The sequence below is a fragment of the Mesoplodon bidens genome, assembly GCF_964165515.1.
Source record: "Mesoplodon bidens genome assembly, chromosome: 4".
In the NCBI taxonomy this organism is placed as follows: Eukaryota; Metazoa; Chordata; class Mammalia; order Artiodactyla; family Ziphiidae; genus Mesoplodon; species Mesoplodon bidens.
The window spans coordinates 143,954,136-143,973,877 of NC_138160.1; the positions used below are offsets into that span (position 1 = coordinate 143,954,136).

The window sequence follows — 19,742 nt, forward strand, 5'->3', positions numbered from 1 at the left end:
CAGAATGCCAGCCCTGAGTTCTTTCCAGCTGACATTACCACCCACCAAGCTCTATGCCAAATTAACCCGCCATCCCTTCTAATCCTGACCCAGGAGGAAAGGGCCAGCGTCATCCTGGCTTCTCAGAGGACAGAAGCTCAACAGATTAAGTCAGGTGCCCAAGGTCATATCCAGGAAGCATCAGACCTTCAATCTTAACCACAACAGTCAAGGCAGCTCACGGCCACCCTGCCTCTTCCCACTGACTCAGAGGCTCCAAGCCGGCAGGGGTCTGAATCAGAAGTCAGCCCAGTGTCCCTGTTTTCAGGGCCCAGAGTGTGGAATTAGCCCAATATCCCAGTTCACAGGGCCCAGAGGGTGGAAAGGAGAAGTGACACATCCAAGCTGACACAGGGAACTAGTGGCAGGGAGGGGAATTGGCCCCCCTCCTCCACAATGGCCAAGCATGTCTACCAAGCACCAAGGACCAAGTCCTGTGCCAACTCAAGGAGCACCCAAAGGAATAAGGCAGGGTAGACACATTCCCTCCTAGAGGGCTTCCTTCCAGCTCAGGGGACAATGTCAGCCAGCACACGGCCATGGGTAGAAAGATTCCTTGTAGGAAGCAACCTAAGTGTCCATCAACAGACGAATGGATAAAGAAGATGTGGCACATATATACAATGGAATATTACTCAGCCATAAAAAGAAATGAAATTGAGTTAATTGTGAGGTGGATGGACCTAGAGTCTGTCATACAGAGTGAAGTAAGTCGGAAAGAGAACGTAGAGAATGGACTTGAGGACACGGGGAGGGGGAAGGGTAAGCTGGGACGAAGTGAGAGAGTGGCATGGACATATATACACTACTAAACGTAAAATAGATAGCTAGTGGGAAGCAGCTGCATAGCACAGGGAGATCAGCTCGGTGCTTTGCGACCACCTAGAGGGGTGGGATAGGGAGGGTGGGAGGGAGTTGCAAGAGGGAGGGGATATTCGGATATACGTATACATACAGCTGATTCACTTTGTTATACAGCAGAAACTAACACAACACTGTAAAGCAATTACACTCCAATAAAGATGTTTAAAAAAAAAAGATGCATTGTAAATTACAGGAAATAACATGGCAGAATTACTGAAGACCAGTCACAGAGTCTCATCTCTTCCCGCTTTTCCCGAGCAACTGCATCTGATTCATCCATCATGGATATTATCATCTCCCCACTCCCCTCCCTCACATCAGGTGCTGGGCCTGGCACCAGCACCCTCACTCAGCCAGGAAGTCGTCACTTGGAGAGTCAGGCCACATCCACCCTCTCAACAGCCTCCAAGGCCAAGACTCATGAATAGCAAGGTGAGAAAGCTGCCTTGCCAAACAGCAAAACGCACTGTCATCAAAACAGCATGACCCTGGCTCCGGGAAAACGTCCAGAGGGAATCCGGAAACAAATTCAAGAACACATGAGAACGTGATGTACGTTAAGGAGACATTACAACTTCCCAGGAAAGATGTTATCTGCCTTGTCGGTTAGCCCAGAACAAAACACAACCTGAACCCTACTTCAGACCGTATACAAAAATGAATTCCAGAGGAATCATATGTTTTAGTGTAGAAATAAAATACAGTAGAGTAAATCAACTACCCTCCAAAATAAAATAAAAATTAACTTAAAAAAATACAGTAGAAAACGAACATCCACACAAAGATCTGAATGAGACAGTACATAGTAGCTTTATTCATAATTGTCTCAAAATGGAAACAACCCAAATGTCCATCAGTAGGTGAAAGGATAAACAAACTGTGTCCATCCACACAACGGAATACAACTCAATGATAAAAAGGAACAACTACTGATAAACACAACATGGACATAGGGAATTCCTTGGCGGTCCAGTGGTTAGGACTCCACGCTTTCTGAGGACATGGGATCAATCCCTGATGGGGAACTAAGATCCCACATGCAGTGTGGCCCAAAAAAAAATGGACACATCGCAAACGTACTGAGCTGAGTAGAAGAAGCCAAATTCAAAAGGCTACGTTTTGTATGATTCTGTTTATGTGACTTCCTCAAAAACACAAAGCTATAGGAACTGAAAACAGATTCGTTGGTGTCAAGGGCTGAGGGTGGGTAGGGATTGACTACAAAGAGACATAAGGAAACTTCTTGGGGGGATGGAAACAGTCACTATCATGATTGTGGTGATGGTTTCACAGGTGTATGTATATGTCAAAACGTGCAGTTTATTGTCTGTCAATTATATCTCAATAAAGATGTGAAGGAAGGGAGGGAGGAAGAAAGGGAGGGAGGGAAGGAGAGACAGAGAAAGAAAGAGAGGAGAGAAAGGAAGGAAGGAAGGAAAGAAGGAGGGAAGGAAGGAGGGAAGGAAAGGGAGAGAGAAAGAAGAAAGGAAAAGGGAAAGAAAAGACACAGAAAACCTGTGAACCTGGCAGTCATGACTACGGCAGTCACACTATAATTATCTGTATATGTATTGACCACTAAGTGGAAATAGCAAGTTGCAAGGTAACATGTATGGTATGATCCCATCCTGTGTGTATCCAGGTTTGTACAAGCACGGAGAAGGGGTCCTCCAAAGAGGCACTGCCAAAGGTTAAGCTTGGCAATTCTGAGAGTAACACTGCCCTCTAGAGGACTTCTTGGAGATAGGTCTATTGGAAATACATGGATAGATCTCTTGACAAGTTATTTTCCTAAACGCTCCAGTGAAAGAGCTCTTATCAAGATGGCGAGGGACCAAATACTTGCCAAAGTCAACAGTCAATTCTCTTTCCTCACCTTACTCAAACTCGCAGCCACATGTGACACAGCTGATCACTCTCCTCGTCTTGAAATACCTGCCTCTGGAGGCTTCTGGGAGAGGGCAACCCACATCTTCCTCCTCCTACCTCACTGTTCTGCCCAGTCTCTTGCTGGCTCCTCCTCCTAACCTCTAAGGCTGGGGAGCCCAGGTGTCCTTCTTAGCCCTCTTCTTTTGCTACACTTTGCCCCTTACCCCTGAAACCATGTGACCTCCTCTGGCCCCAAGACTTTAAATAACCTCCATATGCAAATAACTCTCAAAATCACAGCCAGATCCTTCTCCTGAGCTCCTGGCTTCCCTTCCAAAGGCCCCTTCCAGAGCCCCTCTTGCTTGTCTCAGACTAATCACAGCCAAATACAACCCTTGACCGCTCCTCCAAATTATCTCTCTTGAGCTTTCCTCATGTGAGTAAGAGGCAGCGCCCAGGGTCTCCACCCTTGACACTCCTCTCTCCTTCACTCCCTCTTAAGTTCGATAGGTGCTACTTCTGTCTGTGTGACTTCCACTCAGGCTTTGGATTCCATCCTGAGCATCGGCCTCCCAGGGAAGCCTTCTCTAACCTCTCGTACTAGTTTGGCAGCCCCCTCCACCATCACACGCTCTGAGATCCACACACTCCCCTCTGCTGCGCTGAACAGTGTAGCAACTGATCCTTTGTATTTCTGTCCAGCCTCTTCACTACATCGTGGGAATTGTGGACCTTTGTTTTCCCCTCCCCCAGCCCCTACCTGCCTGTCCAAACTCATGTATTATAACTTCGGCACCCAAAGTGTGGTCCCACAGGCCAACAGCACGTATGGCACTGGAGACCTAGTTAGAAAGTCAGACTTCCAGGCCCCACTCCTGACCTAATGAACCAGAACCTGAATTATAGTAAGATCCACAGGTTCTTGTTAAAGTTTGAGAAGAGCTTCTTACAAGCTTCCCCCGTTAACTCTGATTCAGCCATACTGGCATCTGCCGTTTCTTAGCACTGAGATATTTGAATGTGCCCAACATCGGGGAGACCCAGGTGAGCTGCGAGGAGCTGGGGCTTGAAGTGGGAGAGAAGGCACGTGAAGATGCTGCAGCCATGGGAGAGGCTGCCTTTCCAGTGCTGCTATGGCCCGGTCCACCGCTCCTGAAACGCGGGAACTGCCACCGCGGAAGCTCACTAGAAGTAGCGTCCACTTGCGCACCAATTGTGAAATGCGGTCCAGCCCTCGCGCACGCGCACTGCGATCCCGCCTCCGGGCCCGGAACGAGAATACAGAGAAGACGTATTCTCTGTGCGTGCGCACACAGACACTGGAGGAGGCGAGGCTTACTCGCTGGGAGGTCCCGGCCTCGGGTGGGTGAGACTGAAAGGGAAGGGAGGGATTTCCGCTTCCGCCGGGAGCCGGAAGTCACTGTCTCCCGGGTGAACGAGGCGGTCGCAAAGAGCGTCGGCGAGTGCAGGTGAACGTTCGCGCGGGCGGGCTTTGGGGTCGGGTGGGACTGGGCGCTCTGCGACTCCGCGGCGCTGACGGGGTCCTGGAGGAGGCGCCGAGGGCCCAGGGCTTGGGGGGCGGCTCATCGGGAAACTTGACTCCCCCGGGTCCCAGCGACTCCCAGCCCGCTGTTCGGAGGCCTGGCTTCTACCGGCGGCCGGCGGGAGGCGACGCCGAAGCCATGGTGAGCCTGGAAGGACGGCCCACCCGCCTCCTCTTGAGTCCCGGAAGGGTCGGTGTCTGATCCCTTTTCCAGCCCCCACCTTGTCGCGCTTTGGACTTAGATCGCCACAGAAGTACAGTCCGAGGCCCCTGGAGTTTCATGTGCAGGCCAGACACCGTTTTCTGGAGTGTGGTTGGCGGGTGCTGTAGTCACCGGGGAAAATGAGATTCTGGGGCCCACCTGTAGCTTCTGATTCAGACTTGTTTATATTCAACAGTTATTGAGCTCTTAATGCATACCAGGTACTGTGCGTGCTGGGGATTCAGCAGTGGGCAAATCCTGCTCCCACCCGAACCCGCAGAACTGACATTCTAGTGCGGGGAGATCTGGGGTTAGGTTCAGAAATATGCATTTTTTGAGCACCCCCAGGTGATTCTGGTGCAGGTGGTAACCAGGGCCAGGCTTTGGGGGAAAAAATTCAACAGAACACTACCCTGTACCCCCGAAAGTGAGAGCCTGGGCTGCAGAACTGGCTACGCCTTACTAAAGCCTATGTAGGGTCTGGCTGCTGCTCTTCTGTTTCATCTCACACCCATCTCCCCATTACTCGCTGGGCTTCAGCTGTACCAGTCTTCTTTCTTTTTCTCAAGAAAAGCTTCTTCTGCCTTGGAGCCTTTGCAGTTGTTATTCCCTCTGCCTGGACTACCATGCATGGTCGCCTTCTCTTATTCAGGCCTCAGCTTAAATGACTCTTACCCAAGGCTTCTTCCAGCTCCACCCTTAAGTAGCCCCGTCCCAGAAGTGTTCACTTAGCCCTGTTTCATTAACCTCATAGCACTTACCAGTATTGGAAATTATCTCCCTTATTAGTTAGCTGAAGGGTCTGTCTTCCTCCGCTAGAATATCAGTTGCACAAGAGCACATACCTTGCCTGCCTTGATGGCAGCAGTGCTGTGGTTTACTGTAGGCCTGGCATTGGTCGTTCATTCATTCAGTAAATCTCTGTTGAGAGCCAGCTCTGTGCCATGAGCTGTTCTAGGCGCTGGGGGTACAAAGAAAAGACAGAAATCCCTGCCCTCGAGGAATTCACATTTGGAGGGTGCCGGGCAGAGTTAGAGACGCAGGGAGACCAGTGAGGATGCTGTTGTGATAATACAGGCCAGAGATGACTGGGACTCAAGACTCAGACCACGGAGCTGGCCCTGGGAGTGGTGAGAAGTGGTCAGATGCTGGATGTCCTTTAAAGGTAGAACAGTAGGGTCAGGATGGGATAAGGGGTGTGAGAGAGGGCGAAAGGAATTGAGGGTGAGCCTAAGGTTTTGGGAAAGATGGACTTGCTGCCTGTGGGACAACACATTGAGGTGTTCGGAGCTCGGTTTTGGACAGGTTCTGTTTAAACGTTTGGTAGCACCGGGTAGGAGTGTGGTTGAGGCAGGTGGCCAGGGGAGCCTGCAGTTCAGAGAAGACATCGGTGTAGAGGAGGCATTTGAAGCCCTGACGCAGGGTGAGATCTCCGTGGAAATGAATGGAGATGGAGAGGGGAGGGGTCCAAAGACTGAGCTTGTGGACTCACCAACATTAGCGAATTGACGGGGTGAGGATGGGGTTGCAACAGCAGCAGGGACTGCAAGAAGCTGCCACTGAGGAGGGTGGGAGAGCCCTGTGAGAATGGTGGGAGGAGGAACCGGTGTGTCCAGTACTCTGAGGAGTGAGGACTGCCCCTTGGGGTGGACAGCGTGGCAGGGGCTGTGGAGAGAGGGTAGGAGGGAACACAGGCAGCTCTGCTAGAAAAGCTCACAGAGAACGAAGGGGTAGTTTTTAATGATGGGAGAGGTCATAACAAGTGTGTTTGTTAATGATCCAGTAGAGAGAGAAAATGTGATGTTGGGATCCAAGGCACAAGGTAGCAAATTGTTTTTGTGGGGAGCATGGACGTTCTTCCATAGCAAAGGAGAGAAAGTCGAGTGGGTGGTCCTGGGGACTTGTGGATTGTGGATGTTGTCTGACTGCTTCTGTTTACTCAGTGAATTGGAAGCACCGTTAGTTAAGAACAAGGATGTTGCATAGAGAGTGGTCTTAAGTATAAATGAAACTCTGGTCTTTATCTGGCAGGCTGCTGACCCCCGCTGTCACGGAAGAATGATGCCAGAATCAGGGTGGTACGGGGGGCAGGGGGGAGGACCACTTGACCGCTTCCTAGAGCGTCGAGCCGGAGGGATGCGTGGGTCCCACGAGTCGCTGACTTCTGCCCCCATCCTCCCACAGGTTTGCCCTCCTGCAGACATGGGGCGCAGAAAGTCAAAACGGAAGCCACCCCCCAAGAAGAAGATGACAGGCACCCTAGAGACCCAGTTCACCTGCCCCTTCTGCAACCACGAGAAGTCTTGTGACGTGAAAATGTGAGCGGGGCCCAGGATCCTGCCTCACGGGGCCGGCCCTCTCCTTCCTCAGTCGGGAGGTGGCTTCCCCCCCCACCCCCACTGTCTTCCATTCTGTCCCCAGCCTTCCTGGTTAGGGGCATTGTCACCCACAGACACAGGCCCCTTCGTTCACTAAGTCCCTGCATCTCCTCCTGTTCCAGGGACCGGGCCCGCAACACCGGAGTCATCTCTTGTACCGTGTGCCTGGAAGAATTCCAGACGCCCATCACTTGTATCCTTGGGAACCCGGGCTTTTCCCAGGGGATGGGGGTGGGGCGTCAGGGCTGCTCAAGGGCACCCAGCCCTGCTGTGTGCCCTGGTGGTGTGGCCACCGAGAGGAACCAGTGCCACGTGCTGACTTAACGGGGTGACAGGCTTCAGGGCAAGGGTCTGGCTAACAGTAGCCTGAGCAGCAGAAGTATGTATAGGAAAGGGGTCCAGTGCTACCAGTTGCCCTTGACCTCAGTGGCTCAGATCTGTCGGAACCAGTGGACGTGTACAGCGATTGGATAGATGCCTGCGAGGCAGCCAATCAGTAACAACGCAGAGGACCCACTCCCTTGGCAGCCTCACCCGCTGGGTACCAATCCAGAGACATTCCAGGGTTCAGGGTGTGGGTCCAGGGCCTCTGCAGCCCTGTGTGTGTGTGTGTGTGGAGTGGGTGCGGGCATGGGTGTGAGTGGGTGTGGCTGCAGGTGTGACGGGAGGGTGGGGTGTCCTTGTGGGCATGGGGTAGAGTTGAAGGGTTGCTGGGCCCCAGGGGCCTGAACTGCCTCCCTTGGCTCCGAAAGCCTTTGACTTGCTCCCTCCTCTGGCACCTGGCCCCCTGGCTCTGGGGCCCTGGCTCCTTCAGGGACCTGTGTCCTGACATCGTAGGTGAGGGCAAGCCCAGCAGAGGCTGCCTCGGGACTCTCCAGCGTCGTCCCCCATCTTACCAGCACTTGTCCATTTGAACTGGACCGACTGCTTATCCTCCTTCCCTGCCTTCCAAGGCCTGTGGCCTGGGATTCAGGCCACAGCCCCACAGCCCCCTGGCAGGGCGGCCTGTTTTCACGTTTGGCCACTTTTGTAGAGGAGGGAGGGGCTGGGTTGGGGATAGCTGTCAGTCACCAGCCCTTAAATAAAGCAGCCAACGCAAAACTCCCAGCTCTCTGGTTTCCTGGGCTCTGGGTCAGACCCAGGGGCTCAATGAGGAATGGGGGAGACTGAGGCATTCAGAGGTGGCCTGGCGGGCCATTGGAAGGGGTCAGTCCTTCAAACTGTCCAATGTTTATCCACTCTACAAGCATTCAAGGTGAAACCAGGGCAGTGCTGGGCTCAGGGGACAGGGATGAACCCACAGACATCTGGCCAGGCGTTTACAGTCACAGCAGAAACTGGGGCCAGCAGAGACCAGGGTGGGGATTGGGGGGGTCAGAGAAGGCTTCCTGGGGGACAGCCTGAAGGAGCTAAGGCTCAGGGGCCACACTGTGCCAGAGGCCAATGTCAGGTTTGCCTGCCTTGCCCCCATGTCGCAACAGCCGCCCTGAGGAAGGAAGATGCTCAGATGCTCGCAGATGAGGAAACAGGCCCAAGACAGGAGGTCACCGGCCAAAGGTCCCACAGCCAGAAGACTGCACGGCCGGGCCTTGAACCCAGGAGGCCTGGCTTCACAGCCCAGCGTCTTACTTCCTCCTGAGTCCAGGGTCCAGGCTAAGGGAACAGCTCCTGGCTTCCTGGGGGGTGGGGGGCGGTGGTGGGCACTGGAGAAGAGTAAGGGACCCTTGTCCTAGGGTCGCAAGGAGTCTCTCGGAAGGCTGGAGGTGGAGCCAGATGCACGTGGAGGGTGTAAGAAGAAATACTAGGGCTTTGTCCCTGGCTCCTGGCAGGAAGCTTCTAAAACCCTTGGAATTTCCTGAGCAACTGGAGTACTTTTTGTCATCCATAAAGAGCCCCTTTTGACCACAGGTGAGATTATGCTAATGAAGTGACTTAGAGTGGGGCCCTAGATAGTCTCAGGAAGGGGCAGGATGCAGAGTAGGAACTCAGTCAGCCACGCCCACCAACCTTCGGGAAAGGGACCCACAGATATGAGGACAAGATTTGGTGAGCTTCCACCCTTGGTGAACACAGGGAGGTGCTGGGACACTTGGAGAGGGCGTGGGAGTTCCACCCTCCTTCCCCATACCTTGCCCTAGGCATCTCTTCCATCTGGCTCCTCCCAGGTTATACCCTTTTATAATAAACCAGTGATGTAATAAGTAAAATGTTTCTCCGAGTTCTGTGTGCCACTCTAGTAAATTAACCAAATCTGAGAAGGGGGTGGGGGGAACCCCTGATCTCCAGCTGGTTGCTCAGAAGCACAGGTAACAACCTGCACTTGTGATTGGCAGCTTAAGTGGGGGAGGGGCAGTCTTGGACAGAACCCTCATCCCGTGGGAGCTGATGCTTTCTCAGGTAGAGAGTGTCAGAACTGAGTTAATTGCTTGGTTGTATTGGAAAAAACACACCTTAACAAGGCTGATGGTGAGACCCCAGATGGTCTTGTGGTGTGGAGGTCCTGACACTCTGGCAGTGTGGGGCAGGTCCATCTCCTCAACCTGGCCTCGTGAGCCTGGGCAGCAAGTGACTTGTGCTTTTGCTTCCTCGTTGGTACAGTGGGAGGGATGATGGAACCTTCCTCCCAGGGCCACGCTGAGGATGGAGGCACCTATCATTCCTGGCACGGTTTGAACAGACTCGGACCCACCAGGGCAGCGAGGGATATGAACGGCCAAGAAGATGCTGACCAGGCCAGAAGCCCTGGCCACCAGGCCCAGCCACTGGGTCTGGCATGTGTCCCCCAGGGCCCTCTCTACCCTGACATACCCTTCCTTGGTGCTCCCACCTCCCCCTCCAAGGCCCCAGGTGGGGTCCCGTGGCCGAGGCAGGACCCAGCGGACACAGGCAGAGTGGTGGACAGGCGCCGGGGGTGGGGGGGGCGGGGGATGCCCTCTGGGGTCCAGGGAAAGGGGGCTCCTGCCAACCAGGGCCCGCCCACCAGTCTTACAGACCAAGTGCTAATATGGTGCTGTTTTCCCAAGAAAGCAGGGCCCTAAGCCAGGCATGGATCCTCAGCATAGCTCCCCCGAGCTGGCCCCATGGTAGCAGGACTTTGGGTAGCAGGACTTAGGGTAGCCAGGCCAAGAGTGCCTGGAATCCAGTTTACGAGGCCCCAGGGGCCGTGTGCGTCTGTGCGAGTGCATCTTCTGATGTCTGTCTCTGCAGGTCCCCACATTCCAGCCTCGCCCCCTGCCCTGGGAAGGGAAGGGGAGAAGACTGCTGTGCCCCCAGCATGGCCACATCCTCTCGTTGGAACCCTGGCATTTGATGGCTTCTGGGCAGGATAGCTGGGGCCCACATCACCGGGAGAGCAGGGTCCCCTCTGAAATGTGGGGAGGTTGGGACCTTGTCCAGACTTCTGGGATCCTGGGCTGGCAGGCCAGGCACCTGGGCCAGCTGCACCCTGCAGTCAGCTACTTAACTGCTCTGCGCCAGTTGGTAAAGGGCCGTTGCCAAAGTGCCTCCACTGTGCCCATCCAAAGTGGGCACATCTTTCCAAAGTGCCCATCTTTCCCCACTGCCCTGTCCCCTCCCACCTTCCCACAGTCTACTTCAGGGATAAAGGGTTCTCCCTGCCCACAGGGGCCTCCAGGACCTGGCTGGTTGTCCATTCTCATGGCCAGTACAAAATGTCATCCCCTGTCTGGAGGCGTCATTTCATTTAAGCTCCCTGTGACCCCACAAGGTTCCATGTCCTCATTTTCCTAATGCAAACAGGCCTAGGGAAGGGAAGTGACTTGCTCAAGGTCACCTAGCTGGCAAGCTGCAGAACTGTGATTTACATCCCATCTAGCCCGTCCCGGCGCTTGGCCTCAACGCAACCCACAGGCCCCCAGAGAAGGTACATGGGTGCTGAGCCTGTGTGTGTGTATGTGTATCGTGTACCTGTGTGAGGGTTTATGTTTTTATGGGCCTTGAGTAGAAGTGTGTACTGCATGTGTATCTGTGTGTGAAAGGGTATGTGCACTAAGGCTGTAGAGAGCGTGTGTACACCATACACACGAAGTGTGCGTGCGTGTGGATTTTGTGTGTGAGTCGGTGGGTGCCGTCCTGGGTCCAGCGAGCTCTGTGAGCTCTGTGTGTGTATGTTAGGGTGCATGTGAGTGTGTGTGCCTGTGCAGATGTGTGTGTGGGAGATGGGGTATATCCGAGCAAGGCCACTGACGCGTGTGCTAGAGCCACACGGCCTCTGACAGAGCAGCCCTGAGTCCTCAGATGACTTTACAGCCGTTTACTGTGCTCCAGTGAAGTAGAAACAGAAAGTGCTCGCGTTACAGACGCCGCCGTCACATCCCTGAACGCCAGCTGCAAACCAAACCGCGTGTGTCCGCTGGGGGTCTGGGCATGCAGTTTGCTCCCACTGTGGGAATGGGGGAGGGGGCGAGCCTGGGCTCTGGGGGCTTCGCTTGAGGGGGCTTCTTGTCCTAGGGGGACCCACCTGTGGGCAGTGGGGGACAGCGGGGTAGCTTTGCTCAGTGCGTCCTTTGGGCGCTGTTGGGAACACCCGGCTCTATGTTGGACCCAGGGAGGAGCCCCCTTCCCCCCCACAGGCCCCCCCCAGCCTGCTCCCCCCAAACGCTAACCCTGTAGGCAGGTGCCAGGGGGCTGGAGGAGCCATGCAGGGGGAGGGGGTCGGCGGGCCGGGCTGGGCCCTGCCAAGAGCAGCACCGGCCTCCCCGGGGGAAGGCGGGAGGCCCAGGGCCCTAGGCGGAGTTGTAGTAGTTGTGTGGGTGGTGGTCGTGGGCAGGCTCGCCCAGCTCCGGGTACTCGGGCATCAGGCAGTACTTGGGGTCGTAGACCTGGCGGGGCAGCCCATACACCGTCATGCCCCGCTGCGAGGCCCCCTTGTTGCTGCCCATCTGCAGGCTGACATTGAGCATGTCGCAGTGCTCCATGCCCAGCCCCGGTTCGAAGATCTGCCGCTTGGTCCCGGGAGCAGTCATGCCGGCCTGCGGAGGGCAGTGCAGTCAGGCCGAGGGGACGGCGAGGGCCACAGCCCCACCAGCCCGCCCCATGGCCCCCCACACACCTGGCTGGCTCCCTTGTTGGTGCCCATCTGTAGGCTGATGGTGGCCTGGTCCAGGGGCTGGTCTGTGCCCAGCTTGGGGTCGTAGAGGTGGCGCCGGGTGCCGTAGGCTGTCATGCCCTGCTGGCTGGCAAACTTGTTGGTGCCCATCTAGGGAGCCAGAACGAGAATCACCCCGAGGCTTACAAATCTCACGGTGGGCCACGAGATGTAACTCATGTCAGCAGGCACTTACGTGGCCCTCTAATGAGGCACTGTTTCCACCCTCAGGCTACAGACTGGAAACTGAGGCCCAGAGAAGGCGGGTCACATGACTGATAGGTGGCCTGACTTCCAGGGTTCAAGTTCCAGCCCGGCCACTCATCACGTGGGCAATCCTGGCAAGTAAGCTATCTTCTCCAGGCCTCAGTTTTCCCGTCTGTATAAAGAGTATGCTCATAACAGTACCCACCCCCTAGAGCTGTCAGAGGAGTGAGTTAGGGTATGGAAAAATGCCAAGTGTATAGTCTAGTAAAGGCCAAATATGCTGCCACCCCCCTGCCAAAGCCTGCAGGGACCAGGGTGCCCTCCCAGCCTCTTCCACTCCCTGACCCTCTGCTCAGCTCAGCAGTGAGGCCCAGGTGAAGAAGGGGCAGTACCTGCAGCCCAATGATGTTCCGCCCTTCTCTTAGCTTCTCTGGCTCAAATTTCCGTTCCTGCTTCTCTGCGTATTTCACTCCCACGTTCACCTTGTTCCCTTTCGTCTTGGCCTGGGGAGGGCGAGGGGGTCAGGGACTGACAAGGAAGCCCCTGGGCCACACTGTCCCCTCGGAGACCGTGAGGAGCACCTGCTTTCCCCCTGCCACCCACGCGGGGCTCAGAGGGCACAAGTGGCCCCACCCGCATCCCAGCCCCGAGTGCCGGCAGCCCCCTGGCCCCATGCCCACCCTTCAGCCACGCTCACCATGCTGGCCAGGGCCAGGAGGGTGGACTGCACTTGGGTGTGGTTGGTGTTCTCGAACAGGTCGTTGGCCTCAAAGATGTCGTGGGGCCTCACCCCATACTTGGTGATGGCCTTGATGAAGTTGCCGATGTTCTCCAGCTGGAGGGGGGCCGGTAGCAGTCAGGGGTGGGAGGGGAGTGGGGGTCTGGATGGAGCTCTGAGGGGCTATGGGCCGGGGGTCGAAAGAGTTAAGAGAGTCTGGGCTCACCTGGTGCCAATTCTGGGTGGACTCATTGACCTTCTTCACAGAGCCTGGCTGGAGCTTATTGATGAACCTGCAAGGCGCAGGGGAGGGCACTGAGGAAGGGGACCCCTACTGCCCCCACCCAAGCCCAGCCCAGCGGGGCAAGGGGTCAGGATGACAGTCAGTGGGCACTACCTTTTCTCTTGTTTCCCACTGCAGTCAGCCCCCAGCTGCAGCCCCACCACAGACTATCCACACACACAGGCAGGACCCAGATGGGAAACCAACCCCAGGGAGCTAGACTCATTCAGGTCAGAAAGTCTCCCGATGGAGGGTGTAGGGGAGTCTCCTGGGTGCACCTGCCTCGCTCGTGACCATGTTTCAATCTCCTTTTCTTTTGCGAACCGCTACACCTCGGAGAGCCCACAGCTCAGAACTGGGGCCTCTTCTCTGGCTACACTCACCCCCTTGATCTCATCCAGTCTCTTGGCATTTTATTTTATTTTTTTGGCCACGCTGCGCGACATGTGGGATCTTAGTTCCCCAACCAGGGATCGAACCCGTGCCCCCTGCAGTGGAAGCGCAGAGTCTGAACCACTGGACGGCCAGGGAAGTCCTCTCTTGACTTTAAATGCCATTCATATGCCAATAACTCCCCAACATCTTCCTGCAGCCCACCGCTTACTCCATTCCAGCTCCCCACATGGGTGTCTCAAATCAAATGCACCCTACCTGGACTCCTGACACCCACTTCCCCCCAACAGAACTCCCTCCATCCTCCCCGACTCAGTAAACCCAGCCCTCCAGGTCTCAGACAAAGCCCTCCGCCGCCCTTGACTCTCCTCTCCCTCTCTCTCACCCCCACATTCCATCCCTCAGCAATTCCTTTTACTCTGCCTCCTGAAGACTTCCAGAAGCCCACTTCCGCCCTGCTCTGAGCCACCAGTGTCTCTTTCCTGGGCTCTTGCCTTGACCTACCCTTGGGCTCCCAGCTTCCACCTCAGCCCCTCCAGATGCTTGTCATCCCATGGCTAAAATGACCTTCTTAAAACAATTCCATTATGGTTTATCATAGGATATTAAATATAGTTCTCTGTGCTATACAGTAGGACCTTGTATACTTTGCTGTACAGCAGAAATTAACACAACTGTAAATCAACTGTACTTCAATTAAAAAAATTTTTTTTTCCAGTTACTCCCCAGTTCAAAGCACTCCCATGGTTTCCTATTGCCTTGAGAATAAAAGCCTAACTCCATAGCATGAAGGACGAAGAGGCCCTGTACCGTCTGGCCCCCAGCTAACTCCCTCCACTTTCCCTGATCACTGAGGCATGCTCCCACCCCAGGGCCTTTGCACTGGCTGTCCCCGCTGCCTGGCCCACTCTTCCCTAAGATGTCCTGCCAGCAACTTCCCTCACTTCATCCGAGATTCTGCTTCAATATTACCTCTTCTGAAAGACCTCCCAGACCATTCTGTACAAAGCAGCTACCCTTCACCCCACGCCCCCCGCCCCCCATCCTTCCCAGCTTGACTCTTCCTCATGGCACTTCCCACCACAGGCAAGTATGTGATTCTTTCATCAATTATTCGTTCAATCACCCCCACCAGGACTAAAGCTCTGTAAGCGCCCCAAGTCGAGTCTGTTTTGTTCACTATCCCCAGCGCCTAGACCTGGCTAGCACACAGCAGGTGCTCCATAAATGCACCTCCTCCATAAATGGGTGGGTGGCCCTGCACTCTTTAAGGCCTGGGATACCAGACCATCCCCCGATTCCTTGGATACGGTAGAACAACATCCCCCAGCCCCTCTCTTTCCAGCAGCTAGGGCTTGGTAACACTGTGCCTTCGGGAAGCTTCCCTAGCACAAGCTCTGGCTCTTAGGGTCACCCTGCCCTGGGTCAGACTCAGAGAAAAAGAAAGGACCCCAGCTGGGCTCAGGGCCCAGCCCAGAAATAGGGTTGCAGCGAAATCTAGGAGTTGGAATCTGGAATCGGGGCTTGGGAGCTGTTGAGGGTTTTCCTCTCCCTCAGTGATTAGGTTCTGAGAGGGGGAGAAAATCAGGGCCCACTTGAATTACTGTGGCACATCCCTCAGGTCACCAAGCCAGCAGTAGACAGCTGATGTGGCCCAGTGCCTTTTCGCCGTGACCTCCCTTTCTTGGGACTCTAGAGACCATACATGTGGCTGCCCCATATGCGTGGCGGTTCAGACTCTAGATTCGGAAGTCATTTCTGTTGGAACAGCGTGGGACATTGGGCGACGTGTTTTACCTGAGGCTCAGTTTTCTTTACTGTTAAATGGGCACAGTGATTATCTTTATATCTGATACCTCAAAACAAAGGTATCAGATATAACGTGCCCAATCCAGCTCTGAGCTCTTGGTCATTTGAGGGGCTCAGGTAGTAGAGATGAGGGGTTGGGGGCAGCCCAAGGCAGAGTCTGGGCCATGAGCGCCCCACTCACTCGCAAAGAATTATGCCATCTTTGAGGCCGTCCATGAAGTTGTTGCCAATGCGGCGCCCTGTCACCCCCTCGATCCACTCTCGCAGCTCTTGTTCCCGCTGGTGGTCGTACTTCTGGGCCAGCTGCGGTGGGGGACACAGAGAAGGTGGTGAGGACACAGTGGGGAGCAGGGTTGGCTCCCAGGCCCAATCCAAGATTTCCTAGGTCTGATCTCTTCCCTCATCCCTTCCCAACTAAGGCAATTCTGTCCCAACGTCCAGTTGGTGGGTGGGGGATGTGCTGAGGGCCAGTGTTGAGGTGGCACCTGCCCAGGGGGCCATTCCAGGCATTCTGAGGTTTTGGCACCACCGAATGTGGATTAAGGGGTGGAGAATGAGATATTCAGAGCTGGGGGGCGGTGCCTGCCCTCGTGGTTCCCCCTCCAGACCAAACTTGGGGTTTAGCTTCCCCTGGCCCTGCCCCCCTCCTGGGAGCTTCAGGCAGGGGAGGAGGAGCCCTAAGGAGGTGCCCCCGGATGCCGCCTTGCAGGGGACTGCTCTGTCTTACATCTCTGTCTCAGTGTCTCTCCAGGTCCTCATCCCTGGGGCCCCCTCTCTGGCTCGGGGCGAGGGCCACTCTTTGTCTTACTCCTGGCCCCATGCATGTCTGTATTTCTCTGTCTCTCTCCCCATGGCACGATGTCCTCAGTCTGTCTCCCAGCTCTGTCTGTCTTTCCTAGGCCCTGTCATCCTGTCCCCATCTCTTCGTGTCCGGCTGGGGGTGGGGCTCATAGCTCGTCCATCTCTGCTTTCATAGGTCTCTCTCCATCTCTCCGAATCCAGGTTCCCTGCCTCGGGTGAGGATGGGGCTCAGCCGTCTCTCCGCCTCTCCATCCCTGTCTCAGTCTTATCTTGCTCCAGGCTCGCCCTCCCCCATCCGTCCCTCTCAAGTCTCAGGCTTCCAGTATCTCTGTGTCTCTCCCCCACCTCTCCTCTCCCACTTTGGCCCCCCTCCGTTTCCCCAGAACTCTCTACCCCAGCCCAGACAGGCTCCGGGCCCCTGGGAGACCCGGTCGCCCCTTCTCCTGGGGGAGGGGAAAGAGGAGGGGAGACGGCCCCCTCACCTGGCCCCGGCCTTGCTGCCCCCCTCCCCATCAGCCCGGCTTTATAAAGCAAACCGGCCCTTATATAGCGCGGCCCCGCGGGCCGGGCTCCCGAGGCCGCCTTATATGGCGCGGCGGCTCCGCTCGGCTCCTGGGCCGGCGCTGGGGGAAGGGGGGGCGACGCTGGGATCTGTCTCCTGCCCGAGCACCGGCCCCCCCCACCCGCCCCCTCCTCCAGCCCCGAGGATCCCCCCGACCCAGGTTCCCAATCCCAGCTCCCCATTTCCTGCCTGTAGAACCCTGGGAAAAGCCACCCTGAGCCTCAGTGTTGCCCTCTGTCAAATGGGGCTGGGACTCCTCCCCGGGCATCGCTCAAGGGATTGTTCAAGTGGGTTGGGGACTTCAGGCTCGCTGCCCTGGAGAAGCTGATCCCATGGGGGGCACGGGCCACAAGTTCAGGGGCCCAGTTCTGAATCTCTCTTATATAGGACCTGAGCTACTTGCCTCTTCTTTCTGAACCCATCCATAGCATGAAGGCGATGTCCCCATGTCCTCCCACCCCCAGAATTAGGAGACCCCTGCTTCTTTCCCTAATGCCCACTCTCTGCCCATCCCCAGCTGTCTGTTTCCTTCACGATCTCCAACACCTTGGGGCCTCACCCCCCAGGAACCCCAGCTCTGGAGCACTCCGCAAATTCTTTGTCAGGCTAGGGGGTGTGGGCAAAATCAAGTCCTTCCCCAGACCCCCAGAAACAAAAAGGGTTAACAGGGGACTCTAATCAAGTGGGGTTTCACAATGGGCCAACCGCCTCAGTTTACCTGTGACTGCCTGCATGGCCCCACATTTCATTCCCCAACAGGAGCTAAGGGCTCTGGGATGCTCAGGCCAGGGAGGAAGGCAGCGCCTTCCCCATACTCGTCCTTTCTCTCTCTCAGGTTCCAAGTCATATGGGATAGGCAGGAAGGGGGTCCAGGGAACCCCAAGTGTGGGGCCTCTGGCCTGGCAGGGCAAGTGGGCCAGGTCACGGGGAGGCCCTCCAGCCCTACCTTGTTCTTGACCTCAGCTGACAGCCCGTAGGCGGGGCCTCGGTTGAAGTGAGCAGAGGACATGCTGGCTGACAGTGGACAGCGGAGGCAGCGGCGCTGAAGAAGGCGGCAGCAGCTGAAGCTCCGTCTGCACCCTCTTCCCTCCTCACATGTTTTTGAAGCTCGGGAGGCGGCCCAGGCCTCTTCCAAGGCCGTCCCATTGGCCATAGAGGCCTGCCAAGGGGCGGGGCGCCCCCCCACCTTGGCCAGCCCCCCTTCGTGATGTCAGGGCCTTGGTATTGGGAGCTGATTGTGTCATTGTTTCCACCTAGGGGGGCGGCCTGGGTTATTCTTCTTTGGGGCGGCGGGCAGCTTGGCCAGACAGAGACCAACCTTTCCCCACTCCCCACTGTTCATTAGGCCTCTGGCTGGGTCTCCTAGTCTCTTTGTGTCTGTCTCTGAGGCCATCTCCCCACATCTCTGAGGTCATCTTTCTTCGTTTCTCTCCTGTCTTGAGGCAGGACTACCACCTGTGGTAGTTTATGGAGCACCACCCTGGTTTTAAGTCCAGACACCAACAGTCTATAAATGTAGGCCAGCCCCTTCCCCTCTCTGAGCCTCTGTTGCCACACCTGTAAAATAGACTAATGATAGTGCCTGCTCATGAGGGTGTTGTGAGGATCAGAAGAAATAATGCCTGGGACTTCCCTGGTGGCCCAATGGTTAAGACTCTGTGCTTCCACTGAAGAAGGCACGGGTTCAGTCCCTGGTCAGGGAACTAAGATTCCACAAGCTGGGTGGCGCAGCCAAAAAATAATGCCTCCAATTTGCCCAGGGCAGTGCCTGGCACAGGGAATAGCAGTATTTCTGCTGAGAATCTGGCACCCCACTTCTGTCCCCTCCATCCCCTCATAAGGACCTGGGGGAGCAGAGACCCTGGATCTCACCCTCCCCATCCACCTGTGGGTTGCCTGAACCACGGAGTGGCTGTGTTAGTGGGTTCCAGGCCATGGACACCCCCATATATTCCTGTCCCAGCCAGGCTGGCCTGGAGGGAACACCTGCAAGCAGCCCTGCCTGTCCAGATCTCACCCCTGTACCATAGGGGTGGATGACATGCCCACGTCATGCCATGTATGTTTAGGCCATGTTAGTGACACTTGGATAACATGTCAGCAACCATATCATACACTAATGATACAACAAGGACATGCAATTTGCTGGCCACATGCTAAGGGCACAGCCGTGATATACTAATAATGACAACAGCCCTTATGTTAGGCCCTGGTCCAAATGCTGTACATGTATCCATTCATACATACCTCACAACACCCTCAGAAGTGGGTGCTGCTATTATATGCACTTTACAGATGGGGAAACTGAGGCACAGGGATGTGGAATCCCTTTCCCAGTGTCACACAGCTCACTAGTGACAGAGCAGAATTTGAACCCGGGCCTCTGTCCCTAATGCTATGAGGCTAAGGCAGGGTTTCTCAATCTTGCTACTGTTGACATCCCGGCTGGATGTCCTGGGCATTGCAGAACTTTAAGCAGCATCCCCAGCCTCTACCTACTCAGTGCCAGAAGCAACGCCCCCTCCCCACTTTAGTCTTTTTTGTTTTGTTTTGGCCGCACCGCATGGCATGCGGGATCTTAGTTCCCGACCAGGGATCGAACCCAAGCCCCCTGGGGGGTCTTAACCACTGGACCGCCAGGGAAGTCGTTCCTCCCTTCCCCCCGCCCCACCTTAGCCTTGGGGGTAGGGGTCGGCAGCAGATCGCTCCCATTTGAGAACGACTGGGCTAAGGCAACTACCGACAAGTTGATAGCTTGTAATGGTATATTGAAGATACGCTAAAATACATAAAATGAGCAAACAATTAGCTCCTACTGCGTACTGAGTGCTTTGGATCTGTTAACTCATTCCTCACAGCAGCCTTATGATGTGGGGTCTAAATGTTGCACAGAGAGGTGAAGCCGACTGCCCGCAGTCACGCAGCTCCAGGGTGGCGGAGCCAGGATTCAAACGCGTAGGTTCCTGC

General features: G+C 55.6%; 2 protein-coding genes across 3 annotated transcripts; one reads left to right on the forward strand and one right to left on the reverse strand.

Annotated features, from left to right (window-relative positions):
* The first annotated feature begins 4,148 nt into the window (after positions 1-4,148).
* On the forward strand, positions 4,149-9,102 carry ELOF1 (elongation factor 1). Of its 2 annotated transcripts, none has more exons than XM_081231790.1 (5): positions 4,149-4,241; positions 6,702-6,835; positions 7,018-7,088; positions 7,331-7,436; positions 8,377-9,102. In XM_081231790.1, the coding sequence occupies exons 2-4, from the start codon at positions 6,720-6,722 to the stop codon at positions 7,393-7,395; spliced, it is 252 nt and encodes an 83-aa protein (XP_081087916.1). In that variant the 5' UTR covers positions 4,149-4,241; positions 6,702-6,719; the 3' UTR covers positions 7,396-7,436; positions 8,377-9,102. The 2 variants fall into 2 exon arrangements, with proteins under 2 accessions (XP_081087916.1, XP_081087915.1); XM_081231789.1 differs by lacking the exon at positions 4,149-4,241 and adding an exon at positions 4,290-4,457.
* Positions 9,103-11,153: 2,051 nt separating this feature from the next.
* Positions 11,154-17,863, reverse strand: CNN1 (calponin 1). Its single transcript, XM_081232705.1, has 7 exons — positions 17,722-17,863; positions 15,594-15,715; positions 13,154-13,220; positions 12,907-13,044; positions 12,602-12,712; positions 11,967-12,113; positions 11,154-11,886 (listed from the first exon to the last, which is right to left on the reverse strand). Exons 1-7 carry the CDS (start codon positions 17,782-17,784, stop codon positions 11,641-11,643), a joined length of 894 nt encoding a protein of 297 aa, XP_081088831.1. The 5' UTR covers positions 17,785-17,863; the 3' UTR covers positions 11,154-11,640.
* Between the last annotated feature and the right edge of the window lie 1,879 nt (positions 17,864-19,742).